This window comes from Zalophus californianus, chromosome 5 (assembly GCF_009762305.2).
Source record: "Zalophus californianus isolate mZalCal1 chromosome 5, mZalCal1.pri.v2, whole genome shotgun sequence".
Classification (NCBI taxonomy): domain Eukaryota; kingdom Metazoa; phylum Chordata; class Mammalia; order Carnivora; family Otariidae; genus Zalophus; species Zalophus californianus.
Genome location: NC_045599.1, coordinates 33606163 through 33631750, shown reverse-complemented (window position 1 = coordinate 33631750; position 25588 = coordinate 33606163). Strand labels below are relative to the sequence as shown.

Below are 25588 nucleotides of genomic sequence, written 5' to 3'. Positions count from 1 at the left end.
AAAGATTTTATCTATTCATTCATGAGAGACAGAGAGAGAGAGAGAGGCAGAGGGAGAAGCAGGCTCCCAAGGAACAGGGAGCCCGATGCGGGACTCGATCCCAGGACCCCGGGATCATGACCTGAGCCGAAGGCAGACGCCCAACCATCTGAGCCACCCAGGTGCCCGATCCCCACTTTTAAAGTTAACCCTATGCTCTTAAAATATTATTCTCTTTTCTACCTCTTCCACATTTTTCACCTTTTTTCTGTCTTCTTTTTAAGTAGACTCCACACTGGAATTCATGACCCTAACATCAAGAACCTGAGATCAAGACCCAAACTGAGACCCAGTCAGATGCTTAGCTGACTGAACCATCCAGATGCCCCCATATTTTTCACCTTCATCTTCATTTTTTAAAAATATTTTATTTATTTATTTGACAGAGAGAGCAAGAGAGAGAGAGAGAGAGAGAGAGCAAGCACGAGCCGGGAGAGAGGCAGACGGAGAAGGAGAATCAGATTCCCTGCTGAGCCAGAAGCCAGGATGCTGAACTCGATCCCAGGACCCTGGGATCATGACCTGGGTGGAAGGCAGACGCTTAACCGACTGAGCCACCCAGACGCCCCTCATCTTCATCTTCATTCTTAATCTGCCTGTCTCATCTTCAGTATCTCCTTTTTTACTTGCTTCTTTTCCTCACACTACAAAAACACTCATGTGTCCATATATATGTATATACATATATATTTTTAATATATACACACACACATACATATGTACACATATTACACACACACACATTTAAATTTGCTACATCTTGGGGGGAAAAGCTAGTTCTGTTTATCCCTTCTCTTCACCTCAAAAACTAACTAATACTTGATGTATTGCACTTTTAGTTTTATTTCAACTGTCTGTTGCATAGCCTCCTTATGATTTTAAGCCTATTATAGCGGGTTGAATGGTGACTCCCCTAAAAGATATGCCCACAGTCTTTTTTTTTTAAAAGATTTTATTTATTTATTCATGAGAGACAGAGAGAGAGAGAAGCAGAGGGAGAAGCAAGCTCCCCGCCAAGCAGGGAGCCCGATGCGGAGCTCGATCCCAGGACCCTGGGATCATGACCCGAGCCGAAGGCAGACGCTTAACCATCTGAGCCACCCAGGCGCCCCTATGCCCACAGTCTTAATCCCTGGAGCCTGTGAGTATTACTTTCTGTGGCAAATGATGTGATTAAGTTTAGGGTCCAGAGAGAAGGAGTTTAGCCTGGATTACCCAGGTGGGCCTTAAAGTGTTATCACATGTATCCTTATAAAGCAAACATATGGATAAGTAGACATGCAGGAAGGGAGGCAATGTGACCAGGGAGACAGAGATTGGAGTGGTGAAGCCACAAACCAAGAAATGCTGATAGCCATCAGAAGGTGCGAGAGACAACAGATTTTCCCTTCGAGCTTCAGAGGGTATAGCCCTGCCAACATTTGAATTTTGGACTTCTGGTCCCCAAAATTGTGAAAGAATAAAATTTTGTTATCTTAAGCCACCCAGTTTTTGGTAATTTGCTACAGCAACCCCAAGAACGAACATACCAATTCACCTAACTTCTTTACTTGGACAGTTTGTTCTCATTCTTTAATCTCTCTTTTCTGATTCTATCCTTTCATAGATTTTTTCCATAAGAGAATTACTCCCAAATCTAGATCTATAATCTCCCCTGAGTTCCAGACCTGTATTTCCAATCACAATGGCATTCTCTTAGAACCACAAGAATAACATTTTATTAAATGTTTCTCTCCATTTGCTAGCTGGACAAACATACACAAACTATTTCTTCAACTGTATTCTGCACCTTGGTTAATGGCAATCTCATCCTCCTAGATGACCAAACTAAAAAAGTTAGTGTCATCCTGTTATTTATCTTTCTCTTATCATTTGTAATGAATCATTCATTATTAGGTTGCTTCTACTTTGCTAATGCCTCTTGTACATATTTCTTTCAATCCATTTTGACTGTCATGGTATGTCTCCATTACTTGATACCTAGAATATTATAAAAAATTCTTTACTAGTTTTCTTACCTTCAGAATCTCCCCTGTTCCATCCCTCAAGTACACATTCACTAGAGCAAACTCTGCTCATTTATTCATACTTATCTCTCCATCAGTAAAACCTTCCAGTTGAAAAGTTATCTATCTTTCAAGGCACTCTTTAGTAAAACATACCTAATCTCTGGAGCCCACCCACACTTCTACCTTGTAGGGAATCACCTAGGTGGTTTATTTCAATACTGTATATGTATTCAAAAATTATTGATTGGGGGTGCCTGGGTGGCTCAGTCAGTTAAGTGTCTGCCTTTGGCTCAGGTCATGATCTCAGAGTCCTGGGATCAAGCCCCACATCGGGCTTCCTGCTCAGCTGAGAGTCTGCTTCTCCCTCTCCATCTGTCTCTGCCCCCCACTCCTGCTTGCTCTCTTTCTCTATCAAATAAATAAATAAAATCTTTTAAAAATTATTGATTGAACATATGCTATATTCCATGTTCTAAAACTAAAGATATGTAAGACAGTAGTAGGCAAAGGCAGGAAAGTTTAATTCCTTCACTACTAGGCTGAAGGATTTAAGGCTTTATTCTCTAGTCAGAGAAGCCTCTGGATATTTTTGTGGAAAAAAATTACAGGATATAAAATATACTAAACGCACTTTAAAAGACTCAAACTGGGGGCGCCTGGGTGGCTTAGTCAGTTAAGTGTCTGACTCTTGGTTTCTGCTCAAGTCATGATCTCATGGGTCGCAGGATTGAGCCCCCTCATTGGGTTCCGGGCTCAGAAGAGAGTCGGCTTGAGATTTTCTCCCTCTGCTCCTCCCCCCACTTGTGCACGTGCACTCTCCCTCTCTCTCGTATAAATAAATAAATCTTTAAAAATAAACAAAAGATTCAACTGATAACAGTGTCAGAGCAGTAGTGTGCCATAATGAATTTGGGATCCTCTAAAACTGAGTTTGGGCTACTTCTCACTACCTATTTTTGTCTTAAGCTTCAGGTTTCTCATCGTCAAAGTGACTGTGATAAATACTGTACTCGCACCATAGGGCTGGGTTTTTTTTAAGGTTTTATTTTTAAGTAATCTCTACACGCAAGGTGGGGCTCCAACTCAGGATCCTGAGATCAAGAGTCACATACTCCACCCGTTGAGCCAGCTAGGAGCCCCAGGGCTGATTTGATAACTAGATGAGATGATGCAGTCAAAGATCTTAACACAGGTCCTAGAAAATAACAGGATCAGTAAGTATTACTATATTTTATTGAATTCAAAAGAAGTCATTAATTCTAAGATGCACCATTACTTATGTGCTACCAGGAAAGAAAAACAGCCAATAAAATTATAAACCATCAATTACAAGATGCATCCTGATTCAGGTGCATATTATAACACTTTAAATATGAAATTACTTTATTATATTTCATGTAAAGAAGGGCAGGACAGTAATCAGCCAATCTCACTTAAAAGAAAGAAGGCACTCTGTGTGAACAATAACAAAATTATTCCTTAGAATTAACAACATAATTATTATTGTTATAATATCTGAAGCACATTGTGCTGAAATTAAAATGGAGATCAGGAGGATATTTTATAAGCTTATATAAGGAACGGTAAAGGAATCCAGTTAATGGTATCTGGAAACTATTTGTACTAATCTTGCAAATATTCTCTGATCATAAAATTAAGTTCAAACTTAAATTTAAGAGTTACCAAACACCTATGCAGTTTTTACTCTTTTGTACTAATATTTTTCAAGGCTAATAATTAATATAGGAAAAATGATAGAATAAGAAAGTTTAAAATGTGGTGATCCAAAACCACTATTTCATCTATATATCTCACTAATACATGAAACTTCAAGTGAACTTTCAAATGAAAGTTTCAAAATGAAGATGAAATACACAAAAAGTTCAAAATGACTGAGAATGATCATACCACAGAAAATGTTCCCTGGTTATAAGATAACATGAAGAAAAAAGAGAAGATGTATTTATACCCTAACAAAAAGTTAATAAAGGAAACAAATATACTTAAATTATATCAATGACTTACTTCACTGGAAGGGTTTGAACAATCTTCTCCCGACTGTGTAAGACAAGGACTGAAGGCCATGAGATCGGTCTTGGGCGGGGGCGGGGGCGGGGGCGGACCCTCCCCGGAGCACACCCTCTGCCGCCTCTGCTGCGAGTACGACCAGCTCCCCACCGCGCTGGAGCACACCAGCGTGGGCTTCCCAGGCGCGCACGCGCCCTCCGCGGGCGGAGCCGAGCAGCGCAGCGCCGTGTACAGCAGCAGCGTGAGCACCAACAGGCTGGACACCGCGCAGATGGCGATGATCAGGTACACGTTGACATCCACCAGCGCCGTCTCGGCGCCAGCGGCGCCCGCCAGCACCCGCGACGACGCCTTGGGCGCCTGGCCGCTCTCCACCAGCGACAGCAACACAGTGGCGGTGGCCGTGAGCGCCGGCTCGCCGTGGTCCTTCACCAGCACCAGCAGGCGCTGGCGCGGCGAGTCCGCCTCGTCCAGGGTGCGCGTCGTGCTGATCTCGCCCGTGTACAGCGCCACGCGGAACGGGCTGCGCGCGCCACCCGCCGCCGGCTGCAGCTCATACGACAGCCACGCGTTGTAGCCAGAGTCGGCGTCCACCGCGCGCACCTTCGCCACCACGTGGCCCGCGCCCACCGACCGCGACACCAGCTCGCTCACAGCGCCGCCGCCGCCGCCCGTCCCCGGCCGCGGCAGCAGCGCGGGCGCGTTGTCGTTCTCGTCCAGCACGAACACCTGCAGCGTCACGTTGCTGCCCAGGGGAGGCACGCCCGCGTCGCGCGCGCTCACTTGGAACTGCAGCAGCTCCAGCTCCTCGTGGTCCAGCGGCTGCAGCGCGTACACCTTGCCGCTCTCCGCGTGCACCGACACGTAGCTCGACAGCGCACGCTCGCCCACGCGCCGCTCCACCAGCGAGTAGGACACCAGCGCGTTCTCCTGCGCGTCGGCGTCCCGCGCAGACACCGTGAAGATGTGGCAGCCGGGCGGGTTGTTCTCCTTCACGAACACCGTGTACTCGGGCTGCGCGAATGCCGGCGCGTTGTCGTTCACGTCCGCCACTTCCACGGACACGCTGGCCGTGGCGGAGAGCGAAGGCGAGCCTGCGTCGCGTGCGGTCACTACCAGAGCATAGTCCGACACGCTCTCTCGGTCCAGGGCGCTGTCCAGCACCAGCGAATAGTAATTCTTGAAGGTGGACACCAGCTTGAAGGGGACACGGGGTGTTAGTGAGCAGGTCACCTGCCCGTTGGCGCCAGAGTCACGGTCGGACACGCTAATCAGGGCGATGACAGTGCCCACCTGAGTATCCTCTCTCACGGGGAGCGACAGCGAAGTGATCATTACCTCAGGGGTATTGTCATTCAGATCCAGAACTTCCACTAGGACTGTACAGTGACCTGCCATGGAAGGAATCCCTTTATCAATGGCGTTAACCTGAATTTCATACTCAATATTCTCTTCAAAATCCAATTTCCCGTAAATTCTGATTTCACCTGTTTCTGGATTTATTGAAAACATACATTTCTCACTCACTGGCAAAATCAGTCTGATTCCATAGGAAATTTCTCTATTCACCCCTTCGTCTAGATCAGAAGCGTTTAGCTGTATCACTCTCGTACCGTTTGGGACATTTTCAAACAGCACTACTTTATAGCCAGGCTTGTCAAACTCCGGAGCGTTGTCATTCACATCCAAAATGCTTATTTTAATCTGAACAGATCCTGTTAGCTCGGGCTTACCGCCATCCTGGGAGGTCAGCAATATATTAAGTTGTGGAGTTTCCTCTCTATCCAATGACTTCCGTAGAACTAGTTCAGGCAATATACTTTTATCGTTTTTCGTTATTATTTTAAGAGTAAAATACTCATTTAGACCTAACCTATAGGTCAGAAGAGAGTTTACGCCTATATCCGCATCGGAAGCGCCCTCTAGAGGAAAATGAGAATCCAGCGGTGCAGATTCAGAAATCAGTACCTTTTGTTCTTCTTCTCTGAACACTGGTGGGTTATCGTTAATGTCCTTCACCTCCACCTCCACGTGGAAAACCTGAAGCGGCCTGTCCACGATCACCTCCAGGTGGATGCTACACTCCAGGCTCCGCCCGCACAGCTCCTCCCGGTCGATCCGAGAATTCACAAACAGAATGCCATTCTGCAGATTTACTTCCAGAAGGTCCCGGCGGCCTTTGGACGCCACCCGGAACAGGCGTGGCACCAGCTCCGCCAGCTCCAGCCCCAAGTCCTGGGCGATGCGGCCCACGAAGGTGCCGTGTTTGGCCTCTTCCGGGACCGAGTAGTGGACCTGGCAGCTCCCGGATTCCCCAGCTGCAAGGAGCAGAAGCGACAGCAGCAGTCGCGGGGCTCCTGGGCCTCCTCTCCGGGAAAACACCATTGTAGTTAACAAGATCTATGAGGTGGGTCTGTTAGATTTAAGGGATCGCTCACCTGAGAATCTTTATAAGCAGTCTCCCTTTCTGTAGGTGTATATATAGTAAAATTTACCCAGCCTTCCGGTCAACATGGAGTCGATCTTATTCAGCCAATGGATGAACTCTGGGCGCGGAGACAAAATTTTTCCGTTTCACCTTTTGAGTGTACAGCGACATCATGTGACTGATTATGTAAGTACAAGAAAGATCCGGAGGTTCTTTTTGGTTTAGCCACTTCCTGGGACACTTGAATAAAATTTTTTGACTTTTGGATATTTTCATGAATTTTTTGTAAATGCCTATTTTTTTAATGTATATGATATTAGTAACAAAGCAGTCATTTCTATTATACTTAAGTTTTTAAAATATTCTGCTTCAAAGTCCATCATAAAATAATCATTGAAATACAGAATGCCAGAATATTGCCTATCATGGAGAATAAAATAAAGAATAATATACATCACCTTCAACCTTATTTTGCTTACAATGCACACTTGTATAATGACTTTTATCCTTCACAAGCCTTCATTGTAGGACTTTAGGAGAAACCCAAGAATTCCTGCACTTAGTAAAGAAAAAAAAAACTAAAGTAGTTCTATTAACTGAATTTTTCATTCATATAAATTATTTTATTCATACTTCTGTTGGATATAAATATTCATCATAAATATGGAACATGTCGGTTTTTTTGTTTCCTTGATGCTCAGATGTGATGACTTTTCATACAACTGCTCTTATTCCCATAACATATTAAAATGAGGCTTGGGGGGGCGCCTGGGTAGCTCAGATGGTTAAGCGTCTGCCTTCAGCCCAGGTCATGATCCCAGGATCCTGGGATCGAGTCCCGCATTGGGCTCCCTGCTCCTTGGGAGGCTGCTTCTCCCTCTGCTTCTCTCTCTCTCTTTCCCTCTCTCTCTCCCTCTGTCTCTCATGAATAAATAAATAAAATCTTTTTAAAAAGTGAGGCTTGGGTACAGATCCTGTAAGGTTTCACTCTAGCAGGAGGAAAGAATTTTCATGTAAAATATTGAATCAAAGCCTCCAAATTTCACAATATTCTAAAGTGGCTGTGGAGCCATAATATGAAAAAGATCTGTGAGATGTTTTGGAGCCCAGTCTCTCTGACTAAAATCAAAAGAATATAAACTTCATAATGAACTTTTGGTTTCTCTTTAAATGTTCCCTTCAGGCCAGTTAGTAGTCATTCAAAATCTGCTTCTCTTCAGAAAATCAGAATGGTGACTATGATGCAAAGGATAATCAAAGGACTTTTCCTAATTTTATTAGTTAATTCAAGATCAGCTTTAAGGGAAAACAAAACACAGATAAGATCCCACAGTTAATTGTGAAAAATTTAATACAGAGTTTATAAGCTCATTAAAATTCAAGTCAAAATCTTTAAGCCAACAATTTGTCACCATTCCTTTTACATATAATGAAGGGAAGTGAGATAAGAAATCTTTATAGAACCAGGAAATAATAATCAATAATCGTTCTACAAGTAAGAGATAACTTAAGTCAACTATAAAACTGGCTCTTAAGTAATCAAAAAAATTTTGAATTTTGATGCTATTGGACTATTTAAATTGTCTAACATCACTACCATGTTTCTTCATTTTCTATCTTCCATTTTCAAAAATAGTCAATGTACAATGATTGCTAAGAAACTTTATTGAAAAAGTAGTGTGTTATGTAGTCCTCATACACTGTTAGACATAATTAAATTACTAAAGAGATAGGAACATCTAAAATTAGCTTAATACTTAAACAATTGAACTAGAAGATGGAAATTATATTGAAATTATAATTTTACACCACTGAAAGTAGTCCTGAAATTAAGAATAAATATAAAAGACACAAAATTTGTAGAAAATAGCCCATATAATTTGTAATTATCTAAAAATGTGCATCAACTACTTATGTACTGTAAAAGTAATAATTTGCAAAAATTTAACATGGACTTAAAATATTCCAATATCTTTGTTTATTAAATTTAGCTAACATTAAGTCATTCTAAGAACTTCATTTAGAGATTTATAATAATGTGTGCCCTACCTAACATTCACATTTATACATTTATAGTTTCATAAGTGATACAATGGCTTAATCTTTTAAGTCAGAAACATTTTGTGTTTTAATTTGGTTACCTATTATAGAATAAAGAAATTTTAACCCCTAAGGCTAAAGGGGAGCATAGCCATATATGAATTTCATCAAATTCTCAAAGAAATCAGTGACTCTGCCACCCTACATATAGCTAAGGATCACTGAATTAGAAGAATAACCTAAGGGTAAATGAACTTTGGTAGAATCATCCGATGTGATTATAGCACATGAAAAGAAAATTTCACAAACACTAGAGATAAAGCATTTAAAGACAGGAAATTTAAGTTGCCAGATGAGCGAAAATGATAATTTTCACTTCACTTTAATAGACTTAACATAGGACAGACTGCCAACCAGCATATGTTGCAGATATTATAAGCCTATATGCATGTCTTCATCAAGTTTGAAGACTTGATTGAGTGCTTTGAATAACTTTATTTGCCTAGTAAACTTTGTAAGCATAAATCTTGGAGTTCTGTTTGACTATATTGTAGATAAATCTGTACCCATTACATGAAATAAAATAAATCGACAGAACTTTTAAGTTCTATTATTTCAATGAAACCACCACACAATAATGCAAGACTGAATTTTTAACTGCAAATAATATGAAAACAGGTTTTATCTTACCAGTTGAGGCAAAACTAAGGATTATTTAACGGAAAAGAAATGTACGATCCATGTTTAACACTACAGAGAAAGTTAAACCTTTTCAGACTTAATGAAGAGAGTGTTCAATCTTTGATACAAGCCTGAAGTGAGAAAAGTCAAGATATCTAATAATGTGAAAATATTAAAGCAAAAAGCTGTGTTAAAAGACAAAGAGGATGAAAAAATGGAAATAACCACAGTAATTATCTACAGTAGTGAGGATTAGAGATGAAATAAGTGGTCTGGCTACATCACTGAAACTTAGAAATTATATCTAATAAAGTGCTGACAGGAGAGTCATTCTTATAGCTTTCTTTAACATTTTCTACCAAAACATTTGGAGACATAGGACATTTATTGGCTAAAAAACCTGATTTATCTCATTATTAAAATTGGATTTTTATCAGTTGGCATTTCACTAACAGAAATTGTTCTCTAAAACGTATTCGTTTAAAACTTAATACTTAAAATACAGAGTATTCATTAAATTTTTCCATGAAATAAAGCGGATTTTAAAAATTTAACATAGATTTTAAAAGAAGAGGAATCTATATAACCCACCTGCCCAGGGTGATTTGATCCTGCCTCCTGGATTTTCCCTCCAACTTCTCTATCCAGACACGGAGGAAGGCTGGGGCTGAAGGCCATGAGGTCGGTCTTGGGCGGGCCCGCCCCGGAGCACACCCTCTGCCGCCTCTGCTGCGAGTACGACCAGCTCCCCACCGCGCTGGAGCACACCAGCGTGGGCTTCCCAGGCGCGCACGCGCCCTCCGCGGGCGGAGCCGAGCAGCGCAGCGCCGTGTACAGCAGCAGCGTGAGCACCAACAGGCTGGACACCGCGCAGATGGCGATGATCAGGTACACGTTGACATCCACCAGCGCCGTCTCGGCGCCAGCGGCGCCCGCCAGCACCCGCGACGACGCCTTGGGCGCCTGGCCGCTCTCCACCAGCGACAGCAACACAGTGGCGGTGGCCGTGAGCGCCGGCTCGCCGTGGTCCTTCACCAGCACCAGCAGGCGCTGGCGCGGCGAGTCCGCCTCGTCCAGGGTGCGCGTCGTGCTGATCTCGCCCGTGTACAGCGCCACGCGGAACGGGCTGCGCGCGCCACCCGCCGCCGGCTGCAGCTCATACGACAGCCACGCGTTGTAGCCAGAGTCGGCGTCCACCGCGCGCACCTTCGCCACCACGTGGCCCGCGCCCACCGACCGCGACACCAGCTCGCTCACAGCGCCGCCGCCGCCGCCCGTCCCCGGCCGCGGCAGCAGCGCGGGCGCGTTGTCGTTCTCGTCCAGCACGAACACCTGCAGCGTCACGTTGCTGCCCAGGGGAGGCACGCCCGCGTCGCGCGCGCTCACTTGGAACTGCAGCAGCTCCAGCTCCTCGTGGTCCAGCGGCTGCAGCGCGTACACCTTGCCGCTCTCCGCGTGCACCGACACGTAGCTCGACAGCGCACGCTCGCCCACGCGCCGCTCCACCAGCGAGTAGGACACCAGCGCGTTCTCCTGCGCGTCGGCGTCCCGCGCAGACACCGTGAAGATGTGGCAGCCGGGCGGGTTGTTCTCCTTCACGAACACCGTGTACTCGGGCTGCGCGAATGCCGGCGCGTTGTCGTTCACGTCCGCCACTTCCACGGACACGCTGGCCGTGGCGGAGAGCGAAGGCGAGCCTGCGTCGCGTGCGGTCACTACCAGAGCATAGTCCGACACGCTCTCTCGGTCCAGGGCGCTGTCCAGCACCAGCGAATAGTAGTTCTTGAAGGTGGACACCAGCTTGAAGGGGACACGGGGTGTTAGTGAGCAGGTCACCTGCCCGTTGGCGCCAGAGTCACGGTCGGACACGCTGATCAGCGCAATGACAGTACTAGGCTGAGTGTCCTCTCGTACTGCTAGAGACAGAGAAGTCACGGTGACTTCAGGAGCATTATCATTGGCGTCTAATATATCTACCCAGACTGTACAGTGACCGGCCATTGGAGGATTCCCTTTATCTGTGGCCTGTACTTCAATTTCATAAAACTTGTTTTCCTCATAATCTAAAGTTCCATTGACTCTCACTTCTCCATTATTTTCATCTAGTGTAAATAAGAGCTTTCCATTGGGCTTAATTGACATCAAGGAATAGGTTACCTCCCCATTGACTCCTTCATCTCGATCTGTGGCGTTTAGCTTTATCACAAAAGTTTCTTTAGCTGCATTTTCCATCAATCTCACCTTGTATTCTGATTGCTCAAATTCCGGATCATTGTCGTTAATATCTAAGACTTGGACGAAAAGCTGAAGGGTGCCAGTGAGCTCTGGTTTTCCCCCGTCTGCAGCAGTCAGTAGCAAATTAAGTTCTGGAGTTTTCTCTCGATCCAGATATTTTTTTAATGTAAGCGACAGTCTTTTAGTCTGCTTACTATGTGTTGGTAATTCTAAAGAAAAATACTCATTTTGACTTAGTCTGTAGGTCAATAGAGCATTCTCTCCTATATCCGCATCAGAAGCTCCCTCTAGAGGAAAATGAGAGTCGGGTTGCTTAGATTCAGAAATCAGCAGCTTTTGTTCTCTGAGAGAGAACACAGGTGGATTGTCATTAATATCCTTTACTTCCACTTCCACATGGAAAACCTGCAGCGGCCTGTCCACGATCACCTCCAGGTGGATGCCGCACTCTGCGCTCTGCCCGCACAGCTCCTCCCGGTCGATCCGAGAATTCACAAACAAAATGCCATTCTGCAGATTTACCTCCAGAAGGTCCCCGCGGCCTTTGGACGCCACCCGGAAAAGGCGCGGCACCAGCTCCGCCAGCTCCAGCCCTAGGTCTTGCGTGATGCGGCCCACGAAGGTGCCGTGTTTGGCCTCCTCCGGGACCGAGTAGTGGACCTGACCACTCCCGGCCTCCCAGACTGTGAGGAGGAGAAGCGACAGCAGCAGACGCCGAGTGCCCAATCCCCTTCTTTGAGAGCCGAACATCGCATACGACACTGACTTCCAAAATAAAGTTCTTTGCACTTACAGTACCAGAGACTCCAGTTTGGGGTTAAAAATCTAGCTGAATTTTTGAGAAGTTTCAAAGAATCATTTAACAGTAACGTTCGGCATGATGGAGTCGTTTTTGTATGGGGCGTTCCTGGCTGTTCAGACCAACCCTTGAAACAACTATTTCCACCAAGTAAAGAGCGACACCTTGCGCCTGAATAGTGAGTACTGTACACTACATCGTACACTACAGAATTTTACTTAAAGAGAAAAATATAATTAACTTCAAGTGTCCTTTTATTTTATCCTCAAAATAATATTTCCAAAGTGCTTATTGAGGAAACATTTGTAGCATAAGTCATATTGAAAGCAATGGTATGTGGAAAATGACATTTTATTCTTAATATAAAATTGAAATTTTTGTTCCTATATTTGATTTAGAGTTATACAATTGTTCTTTATCTACATAATACACACAGAGTTTAGTTCTACACGTAGCCTTATGAAAAACTAGGGTTAAACATTTCCTAAAGATATTGCTTCTCATATTAAAATGTTATCAAATTTGAATTGTTTTATTTCTTTTTTTTAATTGAGAGCCTAGTACGTATCAAGTCACCTTTATTTTTTTAAGATTTTATTTATTTATTTGAGAGAGAGACAGACATAGAGAGAGAGCACAAGCAGGGAAGAGAGGGAGAAGCAGGCTCCCCACAGAGCAGGTAGCCCAGTGTGGGACTAGATCCCAGGACCCTGGGATCATGACCTGAGCCAAAGGCAGACGCTTAACTGACTGAGCCACCCAGGCACCCTGAATTGTCTCATTTCTAATCTCTTTGGTTACTTTGGATGCTAGGAAACTCAAAGACAAACTTGAGGTTTTAATAACTCTTTAGTCTTTAAGTTCTGTATGTTGTGTTCTTATCTCTATGTACTTGCCTTCTATTCATATCTATTTTCTTTAGTTCCAATTCTTTTTTGTTATTTACATTTAATTGCATTTTTTAAAAGTGATTTATAAGTGTTATTAAGACATGTACTTTTTTTTAAAGATTTATTTATTTATTTATTTATTGGAGAGAGAGAATGAGATAGAGAGAAAAAACATGAGAGGGGGGAGGGTCAGAGGGAGAAGCAGACTCCCTGCTGAACAGGGAGTCCGATGTGGAACTCGATCCCGGGACTCCAGGATCATGACCTGAGCCGAAGGCAGTTGCCTAACCAACTGTTGCATTTTTGTTACAAGCAATCTTATATCCACTGGAAAACAAAAATATGTTTTCAAATTTAGTGTTTAAAACAGAATTCACAATGGAAAAGTCTATGGATGTAGATGAAATTTATATCTGACACACATGATTTATCAGGGAAGTTACATTACTAACTATAATATGAGGTATCAAAATGACCCTTTATGTGATGGTGTCAGTGATATGGAAGAAGCTGTCTTTCAATTATAAAATAAATTTTATTATAATTCAATGAAATAAATAAAAGTCACCATGAAACTGTGTATGCCATATTGGTATTTCTAAGTCACTAACATTGGTTTTTGTGTATCTGTCAAGATATATTCATGAAAATAGCTGACTTATTTTTTTTTCCTTCATTCACTTAACAAATGCTTATTAAGCATCTCTGAATACCAGGCACAGGAGAGGACCAGACAAAGAGACAATACCGTTGATAGGAAATTTCATTAGAGAGGGCATAGCTTGAGCATGGAAGCCTTAAGCATCACATTAAAGAACTGGACTTGATCTTGGGGGCACTGGGGAGCCACTGGATATGCTGGACTAAAAGAGTAAGGTAAGACTTAAGAGAGCTGAGACTGGCCAGGTACGCAAAGTGGATTGAAGGGGAGAAGACCAGAGCCAGGAGACCAGCAGGGAGCTGTTATAGCATTCTAGGTGTGACATGAGGTAGGCTAGCACATAGCAGAGCTCCCAGCACACAGTGGGCACTCAATAAATGGTTGAATGACCTGTTTCTTGTTGAAAGAATTCTGGGTTTGAGATCATAAGTTCATCCAAAACAAGGGAAAGGATTTCTAATTATACCTCCTCTAAATGCATACTACTGTGCTAAACACACACACACACACACACACACACACACATATAATAATTCAACCAAATGGCAAATGACTTTAATGTTTGTGTAAATTCAATTTCATAAAATACCAAGGAGAAAATGGGAATTGTTGATATGAGTTATCATTGCTTGAAGATGTAACTTGGTTATATGTCTTTGTCTTTTCATATAGCCTTGGATTTAAGGGTTTGAAAAGAGGATCTAATGGAAGTTTAAAGTAGAAAATGATTTAGAATAAATATCACTCTAGCTTGAGTATTTTGTTGTATGATTGATGATCCATCTCCAATTTAAAAATATTGAAATGGCACATGAAAAAATTACTAGTATACTTATTTGTATGTTAGTATTTTTCTTTATCTAGAATACACACATACTATTGCTAATTTCAGACTTGTTTCATTTTTTTCAAATTTACTCTTCCCCATATTATCATCCTGCTAGGACTCTTAGTAAATGCAAAATTCTTTCTTAAAAAACTAATAAAGCAAGCAGACTTGTCACTTTTTATAACATGGAATTATCTTATGCATCTGTGAAACAATCAGTTATAAGGGCCTCTAATCAAAATATAACATTAGACTATATTAACAGCAGACTTAACTTACTATCTGAAGCCTGTTAGATTTATTTTAGAGAAAAAGGAAGCAAGAGATCTCCAACCACTTCATTATAGACATTGGGGATTGAGATGGTACACGCAATATGGAATCCTCAAACATAAATAGAGAGATGAACATCAGAAAGTTTACCCAAGGTAGACAGATGTTAATTTAGCAATTACTTTCCAGTAATATGGTATTTTTTGAGTATATGAAAAGACACTGGATGAACACCAAGTCACAAAAGAGTTTGATATATTGTATAAACCAATGACCCCTCTTTTGCATTTTAGCTATGATATTTTAGATATCACCATCTCAACTAATCCATATAAAAGAGATTATGCTATCTTTGAACTCATTTGGGGGGATACGCTTGAGATCTGGAAATAAGCTAATGCCAAGAAGTTCACATCAATATTGTTAACATTGATTTTGTAAAACTGATTGAAAACTGAAGAACTTTGCGCCTGACCTTTACTAAACCAATCTGGTTAGTCTTTCTTTAAGATTTATTTATTTATTTGAGAGAGAGAGAGCACACAGAGGGAAGGACAGAGGCAGAGAATCTCAAGCAGACTCCCCGCTGAGCATGAAGCCCAAGGTGGGGTTCCACCAGAGGCTCCATGAGAGGCCCCATGAGGGGCTGGATTCCATGACCATGGGATCACAACCCCAGATGAAACCAAGAGTTAGACGCTCAACAGACTCAGCCACCCAGGTATCCCAATCTGGTTAGTCTTAAGTTTCTACTATGTCTTGCTGGTCATATATTAGAGTGCTTGGTTTAATATTCTATTAGTCCTCATCATCCCCTAATACAGCATAACAGGTCTAGTAATATTATTGTTGAAAACATAAAACAGAGAAACAAATCTTGAAACCATTCTTGGAAACCCAGGAGGTTCTTCAAAATCAATAGATTAGAAATACTATCCAACATTGTATTAACAAAATTATAGGATATACTCATTGATTTTCACTCTTTGCTATCATGGCTTATTGAAGTATACACAGTTATTTCATCACAGATCATTTGTTCAGTCAGCACAAATCTCACAGACACAAAAAGACTGAATTCTGAAATACCAACACACATTCAAAGATTTTCATGGGAGGGACACCTGGGTGGTTCAGTCGGTTAAGCATCTGCCTTCGGCTTAGGTCATGATCCCAGGGATCATGGGATCAAGTCCCACATCAGGCTCCTTGCTCAGCAGGGAGCCTGCTTCTCCCTCTGCCTGTCACTCCCCCTGCTTGTGCGTGCTCTCTGTCTCTCTCTCTGACAAAGAAATTAAAATCTTTAAGATTTTCATGGGAAATATACACCTTTTAAGCTGTTATTGAAGTATGCAATTTTGGAAACACTTATTGAATCCTTTGCTGATATCCAGGATCCTGGAAATAATCATATTACCACTTATATTTGTCCAAAACATTATCCTTATTCACAACATAAAAAGGACAGGGTCATTTTCATATCTGTCATTTGGCTTTGGTGTTCTGCTAGAACATTGCAGACCCCAGTCTTCTGGGTTTTCCCATATATTAAAATGATTCTTCTTAACTTAGATTACTTCCAAACAATGGATACCTAGTCCCTACAATGGCAACTCTTCATTACCTACATTACCTACATTACATTGAATGATGTAAAGACCTATCTCAATGTGGCATTGCAACAAATGATAATGATGCTCATGAACTCTTCTGAGAAAAAAAAATCACTTAACATAAAAAAATCTCAATTATGGCATCGCACAAAATTAACTATGAAGATAATCATGGTTTTTTCTTAAGCAAAACAGAAAGAAGGATTCACCTCTATATACTTTGGGCTTGATTTTCCTAGCCATAACTATGCCTGATTAGAGAAAAAATTTACTGTAGAAAACTCTACAGTGAATAAAAGAATGGCTTTAGAATCTAAAAGATATACATTTGAGTATCATTTTTACCATGTACTAGCTGGATGGCAGTAGACAAGCTAGAAAAATATCTTACCATCTCTTAGTTCATCATTAAAATTTGGATAGTCACATGTGTTTTATAAGTTGTTATAAGGATTAAATTAAATTACGTATTTTAAGTCCTTCACACAATGTTCTAATAAACAGAAACAGTTCATAAAGTAGTGGTTTATTTGTAATTAGTGTTAGTTCTTGTTCTACTTTGTAGCTATGGATGAAGAGATTTTCAGTATAATAAATTAGGGCCTGGTTTTTCCTTTTCAGAAGATTTCCTAATGTTCATCTTCATGGAAATCATCCTTTTGTGGGTAGAAAATGGCGACTAACGCCTCCTCAGCATTTCTATTAACTTTACCCTATCCATAACATGGTTCTCCTCCACATGTAAATATATCATATATAATTTATTTCTCCACACAATACAGTTAAAGGGCTTCTAACTTGTACACTGGAGCAAAAAAAAAAAACAAAAAAACTTTCACATCAATTGATTTAGTTGCTTATAGCTCTAAAGACAAGTTCTCTGTTATCTCCTTAAGAAAACAATTCACATGATTTTGCATCAAATGTATCTAAAGTATACAATATCAAATTGTGAAATATGACCAACAACACCATTGTCAAATGGAAGTGACTTTACAGATATTTCATGGTTGTTATGCTTAAGCTATTTAAATCAATGTCATTTCAAAGACCTAGTGGCTTGGTGGACACAGGCAGCAGTACCACGTTTCCACATATACAGGAAGACTCTCTCTTAAACTCAAAACACAAGGAAGTGTGAATTTTCCTACCCTACCCTAAAATATTTCCATACAGCCTCACAATGGGTGCCATGAATGGAAGAAACATAAATATGATCAAATATCAAATCTTCCAAATAAAAAAGGAAATCAATGAATTCATCTGGAGGAGAGCAGCAATAGATTCAGCAGGCAATTAGCAAAAACTGAAACTACACTAGGAAGTAAAGAAAAAATGTAGTGTATCTGAAGCAGCTGAAGACTATGAAGAAAATAAGCAGGAAATCATGAGAGGATTAAAGACAAAAAAGTAAAGTCCTCCCCAAAGGTAAGGTTGAAACCTCACCCAGTATCTGAAAGAAGTATGCCATTGATTATAAAGAAACAAAAATATTTATAAAAGGAAGCCACCTCAACAGCCCATGCCCATTAGTAATAAATAAATTTAGAGTTTATAGGAAGGTAAGAATTCAAACACATTTCAAACTCAAAATAACTAAATTATTAAGTTAGGCATTATTATGGTAATTTTTAATACATGAATGCAATGAGGGGAGGACACCAATTAGAATAAGGAAATGAATAGAAAAAATGAACTTGCTGCAAAATTGAGAACCAGAATATTTAAGCTTTGCCTACATCCTCCATTTCCCATCAGTGATCCTTGCCTGGATGACTTAGTCTTCTTCATTTACTGACAGCTTTAGCCATCTGTTTCATTACTGCTATTACTACCACTATTATTATTTCCAGCAACTAAATAATGTTCCTGGCATTAAGACTTCAGTGAAAAGTAATAAAAATGGCTAGACTTCCAGTATGTTTTAAAATAAACCATCGCAAGAAAACAAAACAAAAACAAATAAATGAAACAATAAACTTACACTAATGTCGCTGAACATACTATGCGATTGACATCAACAGGCATTAAATACATTCAGAATTACTGTACTTACATCATTCCCAAAAATCTCCTGTTGTTCTCCACTATCTCCAGAACTTGAACAAGGGGGAACACTAGGGCTGAAGGCCATGAGGTCGGTCTTGGGCGGGCCCTCCCCGGAGCACACCCTCTGCCGCCTCTGCTGCGAGTACGACCAGCTCCCCACCGCGCTGGAGCACACCAGCGTGGGCTTCCCAGGCGCGCACGCGCCCTCCGCGGGCGGAGCCGAGCAGCGCAGCGCCGTGTACAGCAGCAGCGTGAGCACCAACAGGCTGGACACCGCGCAGATGGCGATGATCAGGTACACGTTGACATCCACCAGCGCCGTCTCGGCGCCAGCGGCGCCCGCCAGCACCCGCGACGACGCCTTGGGCGCCTGGCCGCTCTCCACCAGCGACAGCAACACAGTGGCGGTGGCCGTGAGCGCCGGCTCGCCGTGGTCCTTCACCAGCACCAGCAGGCGCTGGCGCGGCGAGTCCGCCTCGTCCAGGGTGCGCGTCGTGCTGATCTCGCCCGTGTACAGCGCCACGCGGAACGGGCTGCGCGCGCCACCCGCCGCCGGCTGCAGCTCATACGACAGCCACGCGTTGTAGCCAGAGTCGGCGTCCACCGCGCGCACCTTCGCCACCACGTGGCCCGCGCCCACCGACCGCGACACCAGCTCGCTCACAGCGCCGCCGCCGCCGCCCGTCCCCGGCCGCGGCAGCAGCGCGGGCGCGTTGTCGTTCTCGTCCAGCACGAACACCTGCAGCGTCACGTTGCTGCCCAGGGGAGGCACGCCCGCGTCGCGCGCGCTCACTTGGAACTGCAGCAGCTCCAGCTCCTCGTGGTCCAGCGGCTGCAGCGCGTACACCTTGCCGCTCTCCGCGTGCACCGACACGTAGCTCGACAGCGCACGCTCGCCCACGCGCCGCTCCACCAGCGAGTAGGACACCAGCGCGTTCTCCTGCGCGTCGGCGTCCCGCGCAGACACCGTGAAGATGTGGCAGCCGGGCGGGTTGTTCTCCTTCACGAACACCGTGTACTCGGGCTGCGCGAATGCCGGCGCGTTGTCGTTCACGTCCGCCACTTCCACGGACACGCTGGCCGTGGCGGAGAGCGAAGGCGAGCCTGCGTCGCGTGCGGTCACTACCAGAGCATAGTCCGACACGCTCTCTCGGTCCAGGGCGCTGTCCAGCACCAGCGAATAGTAGTTCTTGAAGGTGGACACCAGCTTGAAGGGGACATGGGATGTTAGTGAGCAGGTCACCTGCCCGTTGGCACCAGAGTCACGGTCAGTTACACTGATTAGGGCAATGACCGTGCCGGGGGGAGCATCCTCTGGAACAGACAACGATAGTGACGTCACTAGCAACTCCGGAGCATTATCATTAATGTCCAAGATTTCTACCAAGATTGTGCAGTGACCAAACATCGGGGGATTTCCTTTGTCAACTGCTTCTATTTGAAGTTTCCATAATTTAGTTTCTTCAAAATCTATTTTTCCGTTTACTTTTATTTCTCCACTGGCTGAATCTATGCAGAAAAAGGCTTCTGTATTAGAGGAGACATCAGTTGCAAAAGAATAAAGAATGTGGCTGTTTGAACCTTCATCCAAATCCGAGGCGTTAAGTCTAATAACCAGTGTACCGTTTCTCGAATTCTCCAGTAATTTTACACGATGGACTGCTTTGTCAAACACTGGGGCGTTGTCATTTACATCCAGCACTGTGATGTGTAACTCTGTGCTACCTGTCAGCTCAGGTTTGCCCCCATCAATTGCTTGGAGCACCAAGAGAATCTCTGAAGCGACTTCCCTGTCTAAGAGTTTTTTTAGTACTAGTTGGAGCGGTTTTACCTGATCATCGTTGGTGGGTACTTCCAGAGAGAAATACTCACTGGGGCTCAGTTTGTAAGTCAGCAGAGCGTTGGCCCCGATATCTGCATCAGAGGCGCCCTCTAGTGAAAAATGAGAGTCAAGAGCCCTTGTTTCGGAAATAAACAAATTTTTTTGTGTTGCTGGGAATACAGGCGGATTATCGTTAATGTCCTTCACCTCCACCACCACATGGAAAACCTGCAGCGGCCTGTCCACGATCACCTCCAGGTGGATGCTGCACTCCGCGCTCCGTCCACACAGCTCCTCCCGGTCGATCCGAGAATTCACAAACAAAATACCATTCTGCAGATTTACCTCCAGAGGATCCCCGTTACCCTTGGACGCCACTCGGAAGAAGCGCGGCACCAGCTCTGCCAGCTCCAGCCCCAAGTCCTGGGCGATGCGGCCCACGAAGGTGCCGTGTTTGGCCTCCTCCGGGACCGAGTAGTGGACTTGGCCGCTCTCGGCCTCCCACGCTGTAAGGAGCAGAACCGAGAGCAGCAAGTGCTTAGTTCCCTGGCCACCTGGTCCTGAAGCTAACATCCTGCTTCGCTTCTGGTTAGTAAATCAACATTTCATGAGCGGAAAGGTGTAGTCCTTTTAGACTTTTCGAGTCTTTGTTCCTGAGATCCCAATTGATTTTAACAACATGGGTGTGTACAGAAACCGTGGAGATTCTTTCTGGCCCGTGAATTATCGTTAATTTTCTTCTGTTTAAAGAATCCTCTCCTTGGAGAACAACGACATCCTGTGGCTCAAAATGGAAGTACGTTTGTGTTTATACTATTTCTTTCATTTCTATTGCTTCTCTCATAATTCCTTCATATATTGGTCCATGTTTTACTTTGTAGGCTTTTATTTTTTCTTTATACATTCCTTATCTGTGACCACTAGCTCTTTAAAGGTGGTTTTTGTCTTACAAATTAGAATCCTAAGAAAAGTTTTACCTTGGATATAGACATCTAAGAGAACGTACTACTGGACTAACTATATTATCATGTATATAAACACGAAAAGTCCATATTTGTAGGTTACTAGTGATGCTGTGTTTTTTAGACTTTTAGAAATTGACCATTTTGGAATGGCCTCTTATTAAGTTTACTCTATTGCTAACACTACAATTTCTATTGCTTAATAATTATACTATGTTAAATTATTCTAAATATTTAGTTCAACTGTGAAGAGAATAACTCAAGATTCAAGTTCTCTAAGTTACCACCTCAACGTAATGGTGTTTCAAATCAATGCTAATATGCAAGCTACATACCAGTTTATCCAAAGATTTATTTTATTTGATAGTAATGATTTTTACCATGTACTGACTCCTAGAAATACAAAGTATATTTATCTTTGGCTCCTTTTAGAGCTTTTTCAATTACTGTATCTGCTCAGGGTGAATGTTGTAGTTTCCATTCTGAAGGACAACTTAAATATGCATTATATCCATTGCTATTTGCAAAATAATAACCCCTCCCAACAAAAACCCACTGAATCAGGAATTCGAGTTATATTTTCTGTTTGTTTATACCCACTTTATTCCAGAATTGGTTTACAGAGACTAGAGTATAAAAGCATTCTAAACCGAATTAATTTACTCAATTTTATTTTCCTGTTCTTATCTCAGATGCAAAAACCAAGTGGAAATTTGCATCGCAACTGTTATCAATTGCAATAAAGCTTATCAGTCTTATATTAAAAGAGAAAAATATTTTAATCATTCTCAAGACTGTTAAGAAGCCAACTATTCAATATCTGAAATCCTTCTGATAAGATGGCAGCCACTGGGAAAATCCCAAATTTCTCTTTTGAAAAAAAATTATAAATGGCTACCCAAGGCAATCTTAGGTTATATGTGAAAGTGAGTGGCAGTCTTCATTTGGAACACTTTTAAAGATAGGATTCAATGATTATAAATCTATGCAAAAGATTTATAGTTCTAACTACTTGTAATTCTTTTTTAAATTGTGGAAGCCATAAACTCAAGACATTCACATAAAGAGGAGCAAAAAAAATTTTAGCACATGGGGGTTGCTAAATTCAGAAAAAGACATGACTAAGACATGACTCCTTGTGTTTGCTGATTTAAATAATCTGGTCCCTTTGAGAATATGCCTTACTGAAGGTCCATTCCATTTCTGGTTTAAGGAATGGCTTCATTAGTTAAGTACACATTAAAGATAGTTTTTAAGCCCTCAAATTCCAAGGCTATCATATAGCTAAATAACTATAGTATACCAATAAAGCTATGGCTTGGTTACTCATCTTAAAATAGGCTATAACAAATACTATGCCATCAAGAGCTATAGAGTACTCATGATTAGCCTCATTTTAATGCCATTTAATAAAGATTATATTAAACATGATTATAAAATTAAAATGTTGGGGCACCTGGGTGTCTCAGTCATTAAGCGTCTGCCTTCGGCTCAGGTCATGATCCCAGGGTCCTGGGATCGAGCCCCGCATCGGGCTCCCGGCTCTGTGGGCAAGCCTGCTTCTCCCTCTCCCACTCCCTCTGCTTGTGTTCCCTCTCTCGCTGTGTCTCTCTCTGTCAAATAAATAAATAAATAAATAAATAAATAAATCTTTAAAAAATTAAATTAAATTAAAATGTTACTGTTTTTACATTTATTTATTTATTTCAGAGAGAGAGACTGAGCACATGGGAGGAGGGGCAGAGGGAGAGAAACTCAAGCTGACTCTCTGCTGACTAGAGCCTGATGTGGGGCTCAATCTCATGAAACCATGAGATCACAACCCCAGCCAAAACCAAGAGCCAGGCATTCAACCAGCTGTGCTACCCAGGCACTCCTAAGATGTCACAGTTTTAAAAGAAATTGACTAATTTCTTTTTTGGCAAGAATGTTAAAAGAAATCCTTAATTTGGAAAATTTTCTGGTTTCATTCTGAAATTTCCATAATTCTGAATTAAATGAAAGAAACTTTCCATAAAGTTTTTAAAAATATTTATCTTAAAACAGAGACAGGGGTGCCTGGGTGGCTCAGTCAGTTAGGCATCTGCCTTCGGCTCAGGTCAGGATCCCAGGATGCTGGGATGGAGTCCCTGGGATGAGCAGGGAGCCTGCTTCTCCCACAACCTCTGCCACTCCCCCAGCTCGTGTGCTCGTTCTCTCTCTTTCTCAAATAAATAAATAAATAAAATCTTAAAAAAAAAAACAGAGACAGAGGAAGACATTGTCAGACTAAAAACAGTAAAATCTGTCTTTGCTAGCTCTCAACTACTCCTGAAATCTCACCCCATTTCCTCTCCTATCTGCATTTCCTTCTCCAAAGACTTTAAAAATTATTATGTTGCTGGATAAAATGGTAACTGGTTGTGTTACATTTTTGGTGAATGTTTATGTTTTAAACATGCCCCCCCGAAGGAAAGTAAAATAAATAGGACTAAATTGGTAAACACACAATTCTGTGTTTCACTAATTGCTCAGATGAAGAGATACCTTTGGATAAGATTTTTTTGCAAGGGGGACACAGTGACATAAAGGGCCAAAAGAGAAGACAGATATAAGGGAAAGGAATTCTATATACAAGTTGAAATACTCTGCATTAACTTATCATCTGTAATCTCTGAGAATTGGAGACTGGCCATGGGAAGTATTAACATAAGAAGGCAATGCCATGCTTAAATTCCTGCCACAACTGTCTTTTTGGTGTTCCTAAACTTGAATAGATATTTCAGGTTTTATTGGAAGCTATTTGTGAAGCACATACAGAGTAAAAATTCAGCTTGTATACAGAAAGCAAAAAGTATTGCTAAGAACAAGAGTCAAGAAACTAGTTGCACTATTATTTTTTGGTAACACTGGACTTAACAAAATAAACAAAAATGAAATCATAGGTATCAGGTAACAACCAGTCTCAGAAAGGAATATTGAATAGGATAGTGTTGGCATCCTACAATTTAATTGTCTTGCATTTCACAGTCTACCCTATCCAACACAACCCTGGTTTAAGATGACTAGAGAGGGGCACCTGAGTGCTCAGTCCTTAAGCGTCTGCCCAGGGTCCTGGGATGAAGCCCCCGCATTGGGCTCCTTGTTTTGCAGGAAGCCTGCTTCTCCCTCTCTCACTCCCCCTGCTTGTGTTCCCTCTCTCCCTGTGTCTCTCTGTCAAATAAACAAATAAAATCTTTTTTAAAAAATGACTAGAGAAACTATAAAATAAATTGCATGCTATGATCACAAATCAGTAGAGAATGTTCTAAGAGAACAATTTAGCTTTCTCTTCAAGTTTCTCATATTAATTTGGACTAAAGTAATTATTTTCAGCCTCCTTAAAATTAAGTGATTTTCAAATATTCTCCATTATTAAATGTAATCATGACTCTTTCCTCACAGTGCAAAATCTTATACTTAAACATAATGCAGTATTTCATTCTGATAAAGGAGATCATGAAGAGCTACTGCATAAAATTATGTAAATAACTATAAAGTTTTTCTTCTGCTAAAAAAAGTGAATAGTACACACTGACAGAGATACCACCACTACCAAGATAAAAATGAGAAAACATTTTAAGAGCTCAAAATCCTTAATTTCGTAGATTAGGACATTTATAAATGAACTTCAAGTTTACATAGAGTACCATTAAAAATAAAATAAAAACACTGAATACTGAGGACATAGTATGCATTATAAGCTATATTACACTACAGATAGACTGATGTTGAAGTATTCTTAATTGTAGCAATTAAGTTGTTTTTCACTGAATAGTATTCAGGTACAGTGGCAGCGCAGCTTTAGGAATTCAATATGATTCCCATGGCAGGTTTTAAATGAAATTGATTTCAGCACCCAGTAAATATTTACTCAATGTATGGATTTTAATGATTTGTAATTGGAAGTCAAAATACAAAAGGCAGGTATAAACTTAAAGTATTCAACTTCCGAATAATAAATAAGAAAATATTGGCAGATCTCTAGAATAAATGAGTAAAAACTATTTAAAAACACCGTCTGCAATAAGAATGTCTTTCACATTTCAAAAATAAATATATAAGTGAATGAAATATTTGAGCAACCCACCTTTCCAGAGGACTCCAAAGAAGCTTGTGGATCTTCCGTCGCATTTAGAGATCCAGGACACGGAGGAAGGCTGGGGCTGAAGGCCATGAGGTCGGTCTTGGGCGGGCCCTCCGCGGAGCACA

General features: G+C 42.0%; 5 protein-coding genes across 5 annotated transcripts in view; all 5 read right to left on the bottom strand.

Annotated features, from left to right (window-relative positions):
* The window catches only part of LOC113929438 (protocadherin alpha-3), a 200114-nt gene that overhangs the window by 100565 nt on the left and 73961 nt on the right, over nt 1–25588 (bottom strand).
* The window catches only part of LOC113928596 (protocadherin alpha-10-like), a 97657-nt gene that overhangs the window by 69405 nt on the left and 2664 nt on the right, over nt 1–25588 (bottom strand). The window contains 1 exon segment of the mRNA XM_035727648.1: nt 25467–25588. Coding sequence (XP_035583541.1) covers nt 25511–25588 — 78 coding nt within the window. The 3' untranslated portion in view covers nt 25467–25510.
* Nucleotides 3100–6591, bottom strand: LOC118355959 (protocadherin alpha-12-like). The gene is made up of 2 exons (XM_035727647.1): nt 4074–6591; nt 3100–3243 (listed from the first exon to the last, which is right to left on the bottom strand). The coding sequence occupies exons 1-2, from the start codon at nt 6459–6461 to the stop codon at nt 3232–3234; spliced, it is 2400 nt and encodes a 799-aa protein (XP_035583540.1). The 5' UTR covers nt 6462–6591; the 3' UTR covers nt 3100–3231.
* On the bottom strand, nt 6462–12800 carry LOC113928595 (protocadherin alpha-11-like). The gene is given in 3 exon segments (XM_035727645.1): nt 6462–6744; nt 9817–12134; nt 12137–12800. Coding segments are annotated over 3 exon segments (2541 nt in total). The 5' UTR covers nt 12216–12800; the 3' UTR covers nt 6462–6600.
* On the bottom strand, nt 18543–21156 carry LOC118357001 (protocadherin alpha-10-like). The gene has a single exon (XM_035727682.1). It carries the CDS (start codon nt 20967–20969, stop codon nt 18543–18545), a length of 2427 nt encoding a protein of 808 aa, XP_035583575.1. The 5' UTR covers nt 20970–21156.

Excerpts from the sequence above, each read along its gene's own strand:
- LOC118355959 (XM_035727647.1), bottom strand. The coding sequence starts at position 6,461 with ATGGTGTTTTCCCGGAGAGGAGGCCCAGGAGCCCCGCGACTGCTGCTG.
- LOC118357001 (XM_035727682.1), bottom strand. The coding sequence starts at position 20,969 with ATGTTAGCTTCAGGACCAGGTGGCCAGGGAACTAAGCACTTGCTGCTC.